Source organism: Pteronotus mesoamericanus, unplaced genomic scaffold (assembly GCF_021234165.1).
Source record: "Pteronotus mesoamericanus isolate MK-2021 breed Mesoamerican mustached bat unplaced genomic scaffold, CSHL_Meso_final contig_702, whole genome shotgun sequence".
Classification (NCBI taxonomy): domain Eukaryota; kingdom Metazoa; phylum Chordata; class Mammalia; order Chiroptera; family Mormoopidae; genus Pteronotus; species Pteronotus mesoamericanus.
In genome coordinates, this window is record NW_026555239.1 from 5,671,448 (window position 1) to 5,684,004 (window position 12,557).

The window sequence follows — 12,557 nt, forward strand, 5'->3', positions numbered from 1 at the left end:
TTAGAACGGGCAGGGGGCGACCCTGGCTCTGACGATGGGCCCGGTTCAGAGGCCACGCGGGCACCGTCAGAGCCCTAGGCTGCTGGGTGTTCCCCAAATGCAGACGCCCCCCCAGAGGCCCGGCAGCCTGTGCCCGGGACAGGCCCTGGAGGGGTGGAGGCGCAGCGCAGACCTTCACAGCCGAGCGTGGTGACCTCGGCGAAAGGGTTGTCGCAGCGGTTGCACTGGCGGCCGATGACGCCGGGCTTGCAGGCGCACTGCCCGGTGTCCATGTCGCAGGCGCGGCTGTGGGAGCCGTGCGGGAAGCAGTCACAGGGCAGGCAGGCGTCCTGGTCCGCAGGCTGGTAGTGGTTCTCCTGCGAACGCCAGAAGCAGCGCGTGGGACTCCCGCGCCGGCGGGCCCCTCCGCTGCCCTCCGCCCACACTCCCCGGCCACGCTGGGGTGGCCGTGTGCTCGCCCAGAAAGCAGCTCGCTCTCGTTTCTTAGTGAGTTTTTTTGTGGCCACCTGCACACTCATCCGAAAAAGGGCCAGAGAGTCAAATGGCGATTCAGGGGCGAGAATGGCCCTGGCGGCATTTTCTTTTGAAACTGAAAAATCAGAAGCTGTCTGAACGCCTAGCGCTGGGCAGGCCAGGGTCAAGAGCATGGGCTTCAGAATCCAAAAGTCCAGGTTTAGGTCCCTCTCAACTGGTCACTGGCCCCACGGCCCCACGGAAAACTGGGATGGGCTGTGACCTGGGCAGACTTGGGCCAGCGTTCCAGCTTCCGGGGCAGCAGGGATGCAGAACCGTCCGCATGGGGTCCCAGGTACGCATGTGCTAGTACTGGGAGGAGGCACACACCTGTTACTAGTCGCCCTGCGCGGGGAGATGGGCGTCGCTGTCACCGTGTAAATTCCCTTCTGCATGTCTTATAAATTTTTACGAGAAAAAAAATTCTAGGCACCTTTTCCCCAAGTACCCTCGCCTTGCGGCCCCCTGAAGCCACACCCGCCTGGTCCTGGTCCCTCACGGCTGTTGTGATTTCCATTTAAGCATTTCAGGAGACAGGGGACGTTTCCGGAGCCCCGTGGAGCCCCGGGGAATGTTGGTCTGCTCCATAATGCAGTTTCCCTGTCCCGGGGTGCAAGCTCATTCCCCTGACGGCACGTGTCGCTCACCAAGCAGCTACTGTTACCAGCGAACCTTTGCTTTGTGCTCACTCCTAGTAGCTCAACAGCAGCTGCTAACAGGACGTGGAAGGTGCACGACATGTTCCAGAAGCCAAGGGGGTCAGGATCTCACAGGCTTCGGACGGAGAACACTGCAGCACCCTCGGACACCATATGGGGGCGGGGCTCTGCGCTCTGGCAGGAGGCGGGGGCGGGGCTCAGCGCTCAGGCAGGAGGCACAAATGGGGCTTTGCACTCCGACTCTAGGTGGTGGGCGGGGCTGTGTGCCTAGACTCGAGGCCGTGGGCCGGGCCCTCCTCTCAGACAGGAGGCGGTCATGGGGCTCTGCACTCCGACGGGAGGCAGTGGGCGGAGCGCTGCACTCAGACAGGTGGAGAGGGGCACCTCACTCCGAACAGGAGTCAGACACGGGGTGGAGTGTGCTCTGTGTGTTCTCATATTCGACAGTTTTGGCTGTCACTGAAAGCGGGTTGGATAAAAGACCAGGACAAGGGCCTACAAGGAGAACCGTGGCCCCGGCCAAAGACGGGCCAACAGCAGTGAAAGTGCTCGGTGTCCTGCGGCCCACGGGGCGTGGCGCTGAGGACTCAGTTCCCACAGTCCAAACCAGCCCGCAGGTGAAAACCAGCCCCAGGCCCTCAGTACCCCCGGGGGGCGTGGCACGAACCTTCAACCCACATCGGCACATGCGCGCGCACTGATTTCCCTGGGCCCAGGGCGCGCATCACTGTGTCTAGGTACACGTGTGTGCGGGCGGGCCCGGGGGCGCGTGCGTGCGTGCAGGGCCATCCCCTGCTCACACCTGGGGTGCAGGTGGGCTACGCGCCCCCGGGCCCTGCGGGCTGGGCCTCACCTTGCACCGGCACTGCCCGCTGGTCTTGTTGCAGTCGGGGTCGAAGCCCTTGCTGACGGCGCAGTGGCACGGGCCGCACACAGGGTCCCCCCACCAGCCTTTGGGGCACGGAAGGTCGATCCTGTCAGGGAGATAGGGCGGCCGGTGGGCGGGATGCCTCCCTCCCTGTCCAGGGGCCCCCGTGTGCCCGGCTTGCCATTGCCCTTGGGGGTCTTAGAATTTTATGTCCTGATCCCAGCCTTGAGGGACCCACGTCTGGAAGAGTTCTCCCTACAGAACTGTTATTATTAACTAACCTGCTTACTTTTTCTTCTACCTGGAAGACACAGGTGAGGACCCCGTCCCTGGCGTGCTATTAGCATGATGTAAACATGTAGACTCTGCCCCAGCACCCACACCATGCTGCCTGGCTCATGGGGGCTCAGGGACAACAGACCCCAGCCCCACACAGAGCACACTGAGCCCAGGTCCCTGGACCTGGGCATCGGCCAGCTTCAGGATGCGCAGCAAGGGCTCTGCAGCGTCCTGGGGCCCCAGGCCCCCGGGAAGCTCAAAGCAGCTTTCCCTGGGTGTGCCGTGTGGCCCTGTTGGCTCCGTGCAGCCAGGGGCCGGACCTGGTGGGCTCAGACCGCCACGCCTGCCCAGTCCTGCCTCGTCGGCCTGCGCGAGCAGACTCTGAGAAGACAGTGATGCTGAAGGTGACGGGGCCAGGCCCAACTCCCAGGCGCCGGCTGCCACCTGTCGCTGTCACCCGGCCACCGCTCCTGACCTGATGGCTCACCTGGGCATCGCCTGCAGACCCACCTCCCCATGTGACATCACCCCGCCAATATCCCTCCGGCTCCTCAAAATCAAGGGCCACCCTGTGCTTCCCACCCTGGCTGGTGGCTCTCCATCCACCTACCTGTTCACCTCAGGCTCTCCCTCACCTGACAAGCAATTATTAAGTACTGACTGTGTACACAGCAGGGCCACAAAAACAACTGAGGCAGAGCTCGCGGGCCGGCGGGCTCCAGCCTGGTGCTTGTGGCCCTGCACTCACTGTGTGGGGACCCCGGGGCCTTGGTGGACCCTGCCTCTCTCCGTCCCCTCAGCCCCGAGTCCCGTAGCACCAGGCCTCGGGGACACTGTGCTGCCTCCAAGCTGGACCCCTACTCTGGCTCCTGCCTGCACCAACCTGACTCCGCAAGGGAACTGGACTCTCTGAGACCCGAGCCCTGGCCCCAAGGCCCCAGCAGAGCTGAGCTCTGTCCCCACACGCAAGGCAGGACCCCCAGGCCTGTCTGCCTCCCGAGTGCAGGACGTAGGGCTAGGCCTCCAGGCCGGACCCACTGGGCTCCACAGGTGGCCTCCTCCCACCTGGGCTCCCGGGCCCTGCCTGCCGCTTTGCCCTGAAACGCCTGCTCTCGGGCCTCCCTGCCTCCCATCCCATCATCCAGACGGTGCCTGTCTCCCCGTGAGATCACGAGCCGAGGGCATGGCTGTGTCTCCCTCGCAGGCAGCGTTATAGCACACATTACGGTCCCCGAGTGGCAAAGAGCAGAGCGAACAACCGTGCCACGTGGAGCTGAGGGTGCCCACACGGCTCCCGCGCCTGACGGCCGGCATTGGCGGAGCACCACGGCCCGTGGAGGACCAGGCACCCAGGCGGGGGAAACCGCTTCACCTGCCACGGGAACGCACCTGGGCTCCGGGCTCCCCAGCCGACGACCGGGACTTATGTGCACATGAGGCACGACGACAGTGTCTCACACGATGGCGTGCATCTCCCTGTGCCTCGGGGCCCGCTGCCCTGAGCCCGGCGGGCTCTCGGTGAGCGAGTGGCGGGTTTCCGGAGCAGAAACGTGCTCACACGGGGTGAGTTTGGGACGCCCTTCTCATTCGTTCATGCCAAATTTGAGACAGAAATAGGTCCTCCACCCAGAACTATATGTATTTTGGGTTAAGTGACAAAGAGGAGACCCATGTCCGGAGCAGCACCCGTGCACACACGAGGCAGCGGTGGCGGGCGGACCTCTTACCGGTTCTCGCAGTACTGCCCGTAATGGCGGGATCCGCACTCGCACACGTAGCCCCGCAGGGCGCCGGGGCTGTGCACGCAGGCCGCCGTGTGCTCACAGGGGTTCAGGTGGCAGACGTCCACACACTTCCTGCCGAAGTACCCTGTGGGGACAGGCCGGCATCACCCCTGCCCCAGCGCCGGCCGCTGGCACGGCAGGCCCCCCGCCCAGAGCCAGACCCGCTGCGTGAGACAGCTCAGCCGTGGGTCCTCCCCGAGACTCGGCGTGCCTGCCTACTTGGCGGGGTCCCAGGGAGCATGCGCATTCGGTGGGTCAGACTTGGACAAGGAGATGAGAGGGCTTCCCGGACGCCCTAGGAGAGTTGGGAGACAAGGGGCGGAGGGGCCGGCCACCCCAGGACACACGGCAGGGGGCGCCAGCTGAGCATGACTACAGCACCTTAGAATTCAAAGGCAAACACTGAACGTACACTTGTTAAAAAGGGGAACTTTTCCCTCATTCTTTCCCCGTCTCATCACGAGCCCTGAGGATGAAGCCCGGAGGGTCCCCCTGCCGAGCGATGAAGAGACACACTTGCGAAGGTCCGCTCCTTAGTTCCGAGCCACAGCTCAGGGCTCCCGACCCACAGGGAGCTGACGGGGGAGCCGACGCCCCAACTCCGCTTAGCTCAGTGCACTTCCAACACCAAAGGCGCGGCGCGCAGCTGGGCCGACAGGCAGCCGGGAGGAGGGTACGGGCGGTGGGCGCTCACCTGTGTCGCAGACGCAGACGTAGCTGTCCCAGGTGTCGCGGCACTGGCTGTGCGGAGGGCAGGGGCTGGAGGCGCACGGGTCCCCCACGTCACAGCCGTCCTTCACCCTGACCTTGAGGGCGTCGTCCATGTTCAGCATGGCGATGTTGGTGGACGTCTCCCCCATCCTCACTCCCTGCGTTGAGAAAAGGCAGCCGGACTCGGTCCCGGGGCCTTGGGCCTGGAGGAACCCCAATAGGTCCCCAGGAGCTCAGGAACCCCAATTCTGTCTGGTCCCTTATTTCCAAAGCAACAGCTCCTTCATCCATGACCCTGGGCTGGTGGGGTGAGGGGGCAGAGCGGGGGGGGCGGTGGCGGAACGAGGCCACCCGCCTCCGCCCGGCTGTGTTCCAGGCTGGGAGGCTGGCGCCCGGATGTGAAGACGGGGCCTTCCGCACCCCATGTGGGCGTCCCAGGGCACACACAGGAGGGTCGCGGAAGGCGTGGCCGCGGAGCACGGCGGGCATCCCGCGAGGAGGGGCCCCCGCACAGGCGCTGCCGCGGGGCCACACCTGGCGAGTTCCAGGGCAGGGGGCCGGTGCCCGGAGCACGGCGGAGAGCTAGGGGAGGGGCTCAGGGAACGGGCGGGGTGGCAGGGTAGGGGGCGAGGTGAAGGAATGTAGCTTATTTCCTTACAGTGGGAGCCCAGGGGGCTGAGGGCAGGGGCTGTGAGCTGGGCCACTCTATGAACAGCCAACTGGAACACCCGGGCGAGGGGACCAGTGTGGGACCCGTGCATTTGAGGGGGATGGGGGGGGCCCGTGGAGGCCATGGGGGGTCAGTTCTGGCCACACCCCAAAGGCAGAGCTGCAGGCGGCCGGCTGGCCTGCCGTGGCGGGGGGCAGGGGCTTTGGGGCAGAAGGTGGGGCTATGAGGGGAGGACGGATCTAAGCAGGAAACGGGATTTGTTCAGGTTGGGGCGGCTCGTAAACAAAGTATCAGTTTCCTGAAAACTAGCTGGCTGGCCAGCAGGCCCCGGCGCGGTGCCTGCAGCCGCCGCGCCAGCGCGGGGGGCGGCCGGGCGCTCCGTCCTACCTGCATGCAGCCCCGGAACCCGCGGCGCACCGAGACCTTGTCTTCAGACACGCCGCCCACCATGACGCTTTCCATCTTCAGCCCCGGGAGCTGGTTCCCGATCTGCACTGTGTCCTGCGAAGGAGAGGGGCTGCGTCCGCCATCCTCTGGCTGAAACACCTTCTGGCTGAAACGAACCTGCTCAAAGGCTCCAGCGCGGCCACTTTGGCAGATGCCCCACAGTCCGAGGCCACCTGGGCCTTTCCCAGAGGCCCGGGCTCAGCCTTCTTGGTGGGAACCATGGCTGTCTGCGTGTGACAGGTGGCGTGGGAACCGGGTCAGAGGACACACGTCTGCGTCCCAGCCCAGCCAAGACGGTCTGCTCGGGGGACGGGAGTGACCCGCCCACCTCCATAAGCAGCCACGGTGTGAGGAAGAGCTTGGCGAGGCGGGGAGACGGCAGTGAGTGGGAAACACGCCCCCTGCTGGGGGGTCCGAGGCAGCCTCGCCAGGCCCGGCCCGGAAGGTGCGCTGTGGCCGGGGTCAGCCGTCTGCTCTCAGACCCGGGGGCGGGACGGGCCTGGGCCCCAGGAGCACCTGCCAATCCCCGTAAGGGTGGGCGTCCTGGAGGGCGTGCCTCTCGGGGGCGCCCTCTGGTCCCCGGGTCTTGCTGCTCACCCGCCTGCACGCGCCGTCCACGCTGAGGGCAGGGGCCGCGTGTTGTTAACCTTTGCACCCAAAGGCCCGGTGCTGAGCACACAGCGTTACCTGAGGCGCCTTTGCTAAAAGAGACCCCTGCCGCAGGCACCGTCGGCCCATGATGGGACACACGGTGGGTCCAGTTCCTGACCCCAGGCGCTGACCCTCAGGAAAAGGGGGCGTGGTGCGGATGCCAGAGACCTCAGCCTAAGGCAGCATGTAGACTGAAGCTCAGGGGGGCTCAGAACGGGCGCCCCCAAATCTACAAGGGCTCTGGCGGGTCCTGGTACGTGGAAGGGTCACTCGGCCTTCCCTCAGACCCGACGAAGGAGACTCGTCCGAAGACGGTGCGGGCACCAGCTCACCTGGTCCATGCCGTAGTCCAAGGTCATGACCGCCAGGTACTTGATGTCTTTGCCCTCCTTGGAGCTCTTCAGTTCTATCAGCAGGTGGTGCCACTCCCCATCCGCCACGCGCGACCGGGACAGCCTCATGGACGCCACGTCCGAGGGGCCGTGGGACACTTCAAACTGGACGTAGTTGTTCAGGATCTGCGGGACGGGGTGGGGCGCGCAGACAGACTGACCGCGCGGCTCTGCGTCTGCGACAGGCCAGGCGCCTGGGCGAGCTTCCCGCTCGTTGCCTGTGACACTCTCCCTCCTAAGCACATGCCTGCCTCTGGGGTAAGAAGTGTCAGGTGCTGACGGGGGTCACAGACACTGACGCTCGTCAGACTTACGTATCGGGAACCACCACACAGTCAGGGGACTCCTGGGCTCACACTGGGAGGAAATGTGACCCGTTAGGGGATGAGAGGCAGACAGCGTGTGCAAGCACAGGAGGAAAAAGACAGAATCCAGCACGGTCACCTGCCTGGGACAATCACATTTTAAGGACACGCAGTCAGGGTAACGCCGAGGTCACGCTTCCCCTAAGAGGGACCGGGTGGTGGGCCCCACTGTCTCCCGAGAACACCTGGGGAAATTAGGCAAGTATGAAGCTCACCCGTCGGAAGACACCAGAGGGACTTGAGGTACTACTGACTCACAGAGCCCCCACCAGGGAGGAAACCGAAAGCGACAGAGAGGAGCCGGGCGTGTGCCCCCGTGGCCGCCAGCGGGGCCTGGAAGACACGCTGAGGCTGCCAGCCGGGCAGCGCTGGCTGGGGCCATGGGGCCGGGCGGAAAAACCTGGGTTTCGGAGGCTGCCCAACATGGGGGTGGCCGTCAGGGCACACCCGAGAGCCGTGTGACACCCCCGTGCCAGTTTCGAATTCTCTCTTTTTCAACACGATGCCCAGCGCTCAGTCAAGAATGACCGATACCCGCAGACGCGACAGAGGGTCTGAAAACGGAGGGAAGCAGAAGACGCTGGAAACAGACTCGCCGGACGCAGGCGCGAGAAAAAAACGGGACCCACACAAGTTCCCGGGACACGGGCAGGCAACTGTTAGACTCTTAGTTTGAAAGGTAAATGTTGCATTTTGTGAGATTGAAGTCAAGCTACCATATTTAAATACATGTCAGAAAGGCCAGAAAATAACACTGTAATTAACCTCATGTTTAAATACAACTTCAATCAAGAGACAGTAAAAAAAAAAAAAAAAAAAACAACCAAACACCCAAAACCTGTTCCTCAGAGGTAGTTGTTCTCAAGGACATTTTAACTTTCCTTTGGATGAAAACTGTGACTTCAGCGTGTCATCTATGGCAGAATCCGGCCCCGTGATCCTAGAATCTCAAAACTGTATGATGTGTAATGTGACAATTTGCTAAAAGGAGAGACATATCACGCCACGCTGCTGCCATGACGCTGTGTCAAAATGATCCAATAAACTTGCAGAAAAGAAAAAGAAAACAACAACAAACCCAGAACTATTAATGCACCACTCACAGGAGACACGGAGAAAATGGAATGATTCAGAAATGTTAAAGTGAAGGGAGAGAAAGAGACACATCAGGTAAATACCCACTGGAAGCAAGCCCGCGTAGCCACAGCAACATGAGACAAAGTAGGGTTTAGGCAGAATTAGTCACCAAAGAGTGTTTTCATGATAACAGTCAATTTTCCAGGAAAACAGTTCTAAATTTGTACAACCTAATAACACAGCTGCAAAATCTACACAGCAAAAGTGGACAGAACTAAAGAGACACCCCACAATCAAGGCTGGAGTGGTTTTTTTTTAATCCTACTGAGTTATGTTTATCGATTTCAGAGAGAGAAACATCAACCAGTTGCCTCCCGTATGTGCCCCGACCTGGTATCAAGCCCGAAACCTAGGCATGTGCCGTGACCGGGGTCGAACCAGCATCCTTTTCGTGTATGGGACGGCGCTCCAACCACCGAGCCACGCGGGCCGGCCTGGGTGTCAAGGTTGGAGGTTTTTAACTCACCTCTCTCAGTAACTGAGGAGACAGCAAACCAAAACAAACCAAAAAACCAACGAAGACATAGAAGATTTGAATGCCCCTGTGAGCAAGCTTCACCGCCTGATGCCCACAGAACGGCTGCAGGGCACACGCTCCGCTCAGCCGCGGCGGGACAGTCGCCGACACTGCGCCTTGCTGGGCCGCAGAGCACGCCTGCCGCACTGGTTCCGAGGCACTGAAATCCCGCGGCGGACCCTCCCTGACCTGCACCTGTGCTAGCAGCGGGCACAAAACGGCGCCCTAGAAAACGGGCCTGTTGGCTCTTTCAAATATGTATCAATGCTTCCTAAAAACCCCACAGACCAGAGAAGAAATCATGATGGAAAACAGGAAATGTTTTAACGGATCATAAAGAAAATGCAACTAATGATGCATCTTGGTTTTCAGTCTTGATCGACAGTCAACGAAAGGAGGTAGTTTTTAACCTTTTCACACTTTGTTTCCTTTCGTTCCACAGACGTGTGAGGTGACGCAGTAGTTTCCTTTGCCAGCTCTCCGCCGCGCTTGCTAACAAAGCCCGAGGCCGGGAGCGCAACAATGAAAATGACACACGCCTACACACAAACGCAGTACCTGCAGGACAGAGCCCGGGACGGCGGCAGTGACTGCTTGCCACCTCGGGTCTGTCGCCGGATTTAGGAGCGGCACTCGACAACAGCCAGGTGATCCCACTTGACAATGGAGGCGGATCCAGGGCGCCGGGAAGCAATTACCTAAGTGGCCCGGGCTGCAGGATGAACGCGCCGCGCGTCTGTGCTGCCACGGAGGCCGAGGCTCCCTGAGCTGCCGCCCACGTGCGTCGCAGGGAAACAGGCCAGGGTACTCCCAGAGCGCCTGGCCAACCAGCCTCTGGGCACTGCCCCGGGGCAGTTTTCTGGGTGGCCGCTGGGGCTGGCGGATTCCACCCCCACCAAGGCCTCCACTCTTGCCACCCACTGTCCCGGGCAAAAAACCTTAATTTTTGGATTAGCCACCCATAGTGTAATTATTCAAACAATACAGGAGTTCGTGGCTTTTGGGGTCGTTCCTACTGAGAGCGTACTTTTTTCCTACAGAGGCTCCGCTGCCAAATGACAACATGCAAGTTCCGATTCATCACCTGAACCGAAAACAGCCAATTTAATTTGTTCCAAGAGTGAAACAACCGCAAAGAAAAATACCATCCCCGGCAGAGCGCCCCTGCCAAGGCTTGGCCCAGGGCTAGCCTCTGGGGCTGCCTGGTGCACGCAGGAAACGACAAGTTGATGAGGGGGAGGCCACGGCTGCAGCTATCCCGGACGCACACCGGCCTTCCCTGAGACCTGATGCGTGTCGGAAAATGCTCCTGAGCAGTCACGCAGGGGAGGGACACAAGGACAAGCAGGCGGAGGCCGCTGCTGGGCTCCGAGCCCCCAGCGCCTGTCCGGACAGGGCTAGTCACGCCCCCAGGGCTCTGTGCCCCCGACCTCCGGCGAGGAGCTCACAGGGGACGCTGGGCAGCGCCTCCGTCCCCTCCCTCTGGCCCTGCCCCTGCCCCTGCCCCACGGAACTGTTCCCAGACAGGTGGCCACAAGGGCAATGGGACAGGGTCCTGTGGGTGTTGCAGCACCCGGATGGTGACTGACCCACGGGTCCCAGAACGCAGAGTCTCTAGGCCTCGGCTTCTCTGCGGAAAACAACGAGGCTGAAGTGGATGCCCCCTAAGGCCCGCCTCGCCCCGACCATCTGGGGTCCCCGCCGGGCCGCCCTGGCTGCCGTTTAGCCTGCTCCGCACCGGGCAGGACGAGAAGTCTCCGGGAGCGAAAGGGAGACAGGCACAGCTCGGTGAGGAAGGAGCACGACAGCCGAGGGGGCCAGGCCGGCCCTGGGGGGACTTCCCAACTGCGGGGCCGGAGCACCTGGCGCCGCCGTCCTGGGATGGCAGCCGCGGGCTCAGGGGCGGCCTGGCCCCCAGGTGAAGGAGGAGGCCGGTCCATGCGCTGACCAATCCACGGAGGGACGGGGGAGGCAGCGGCCTCGGGCCCGGGAGCGGAAGGGGGCCAGTGACCTGGGTGGTCACAGCCACACGCGCACGTGCACGCACACAGACACACGCTCACACACACACCGACACGCCTGAAGGAAGCCTGGAAAAGGAACAGGGAAGAACCCGGCTGTGAATTCCTTCCAATCCAGGCGGAGCCCCGGCTCAGGCACGATTCCCGGAGGCCATGTGTCCGGGAGGCAAAGCGGGTTTAAGTAACAGTCGTCCCAAGTGGACTTTCTAGGGGGAAGGATCGCCCGCTGGGATCCCCTGGTTCCCCCGGGGTCAGAGGCGCCGGGATCACACAGAACAGCCTGTCCCTGTCTCTGCGGACCGAGCGTGCCCAGAGACGGGAGGGCAGGAGCGAGCCCGCGCCCGCAGGCAGCGCCCGAGGTGCCTCTCCTGCCGCAGCTCCTGGAGGCTGACAGCGCGACCCCCCGCGGCGGCGAGGGCGCGACCCCCGGCCCCGCGCCTGCGCCAGACACCGGCACAGGAGGAGGGCAGCCCCCGAGGCCAGGGACTGCTTCCCCACGGGAAGTGTCTGTGGAGAAAACGGGGCCGCGTGCGTTCAAACAATCTTCCCAAAGAGGTCAAGACCGCCACTGTTTACCTGGCGTTTTAAACAAACAGAACAGGAAGAGCCAAAGCGATGAAGAGAACACACGCGTCAGGCAGTTCAGTTTGGGGGACGATTTTTAGGAAACCGCTGGCCGGGCGCTGCCTCCGGGGAGGGACGGCCGCGGGGGCCTGCCATTTGCCCCCCAAGGAGCTCGCCGCCTCCCTCAGCCCCGAGCACCCGGAGCCGCTGTCCAGGCCCGCCCGCCCCGCATGCGCTCCGGGCCCGGGCGTGCGGGGGAGAGCGAGGGCTGGGGGTGGGGGGCGCCCGGGGGGCCCCTGACACGGAGGTCCTGCCTCCTGTCCCTGGTGCGGGCGCGGCTGTGCAGCCACTGGAAGAGCGCGCCCGCGTCTCCTCTGTCCCTGGCCCGGAAGAGCCCGCCGGGCCGGTGTGGGACAGTGACCTGACGGGGCGCCCTCCGGCCCCCACGCACCGGGCCCCCCCGCGATTCCGAGCGCTCGGGTTAGGTCGCTCAGCCGTCACCCGTCCCGCGGGCCCCGGTGCTCACCCACCTCGAGACGGAGCCTGGAGGACCCTCCTGCCGTGGCCGCCAGCAGCACGCCATGCTCCTCGCGGGTCCGGAACATGAGCCCCAGGTACCAGGGCACGGAGATGGTGATGTCCAGGCCGCTCCAGGACACGACGCTCTCCCCGCTGAAGCGCTGGGGGTGCGGCATGACTGTGGACACAGACACGGGGCCTCCTGACGTCCGGCGGGGCGGGCCGGGCTCCCGGAGAGCGGGGTGCGGGGAGAAACCCGGGCCCTTTCCATTGTCACGTCTCAGCCCTTCGCTTGTATGTGTCTGACCCTCTGACTCCGAGAGCCATGGCTCGGCAGAAGCCCCGCTCCGGGACACGACGCCCTGCTGGGAGGAAGGCCGAGGCCTGGGCCCCCAGGCTGGACGGCAGGCAGGGCGGGCGCCTCAGGACCCCTGGGCTCAGAGATGGGGCACAGGGCGGC

At 63.2% G+C, this 12,557-nt stretch overlaps 1 protein-coding gene across 1 annotated transcript in view; it reads right to left on the reverse strand.

Annotated features, from left to right (window-relative positions):
* Window positions 1–12,557, reverse strand: part of CELSR1 (cadherin EGF LAG seven-pass G-type receptor 1) — a 103,749-nt gene that overhangs the window by 16,979 nt on the left and 74,213 nt on the right. The window contains exons 9-15 of the mRNA XM_054582596.1: window positions 12,109–12,275; window positions 6,915–7,100; window positions 5,872–5,985; window positions 4,798–4,972; window positions 4,047–4,188; window positions 2,026–2,146; window positions 173–356 (exon numbers count right to left, since the gene is read on the reverse strand). Coding sequence (XP_054438571.1) covers window positions 173–356; window positions 2,026–2,146; window positions 4,047–4,188; window positions 4,798–4,972; window positions 5,872–5,985; window positions 6,915–7,100; window positions 12,109–12,275 — 1,089 coding nt within the window. The remainder of the gene's footprint in view (window positions 1–172; window positions 357–2,025; window positions 2,147–4,046; window positions 4,189–4,797; window positions 4,973–5,871; window positions 5,986–6,914; window positions 7,101–12,108; window positions 12,276–12,557) is intronic.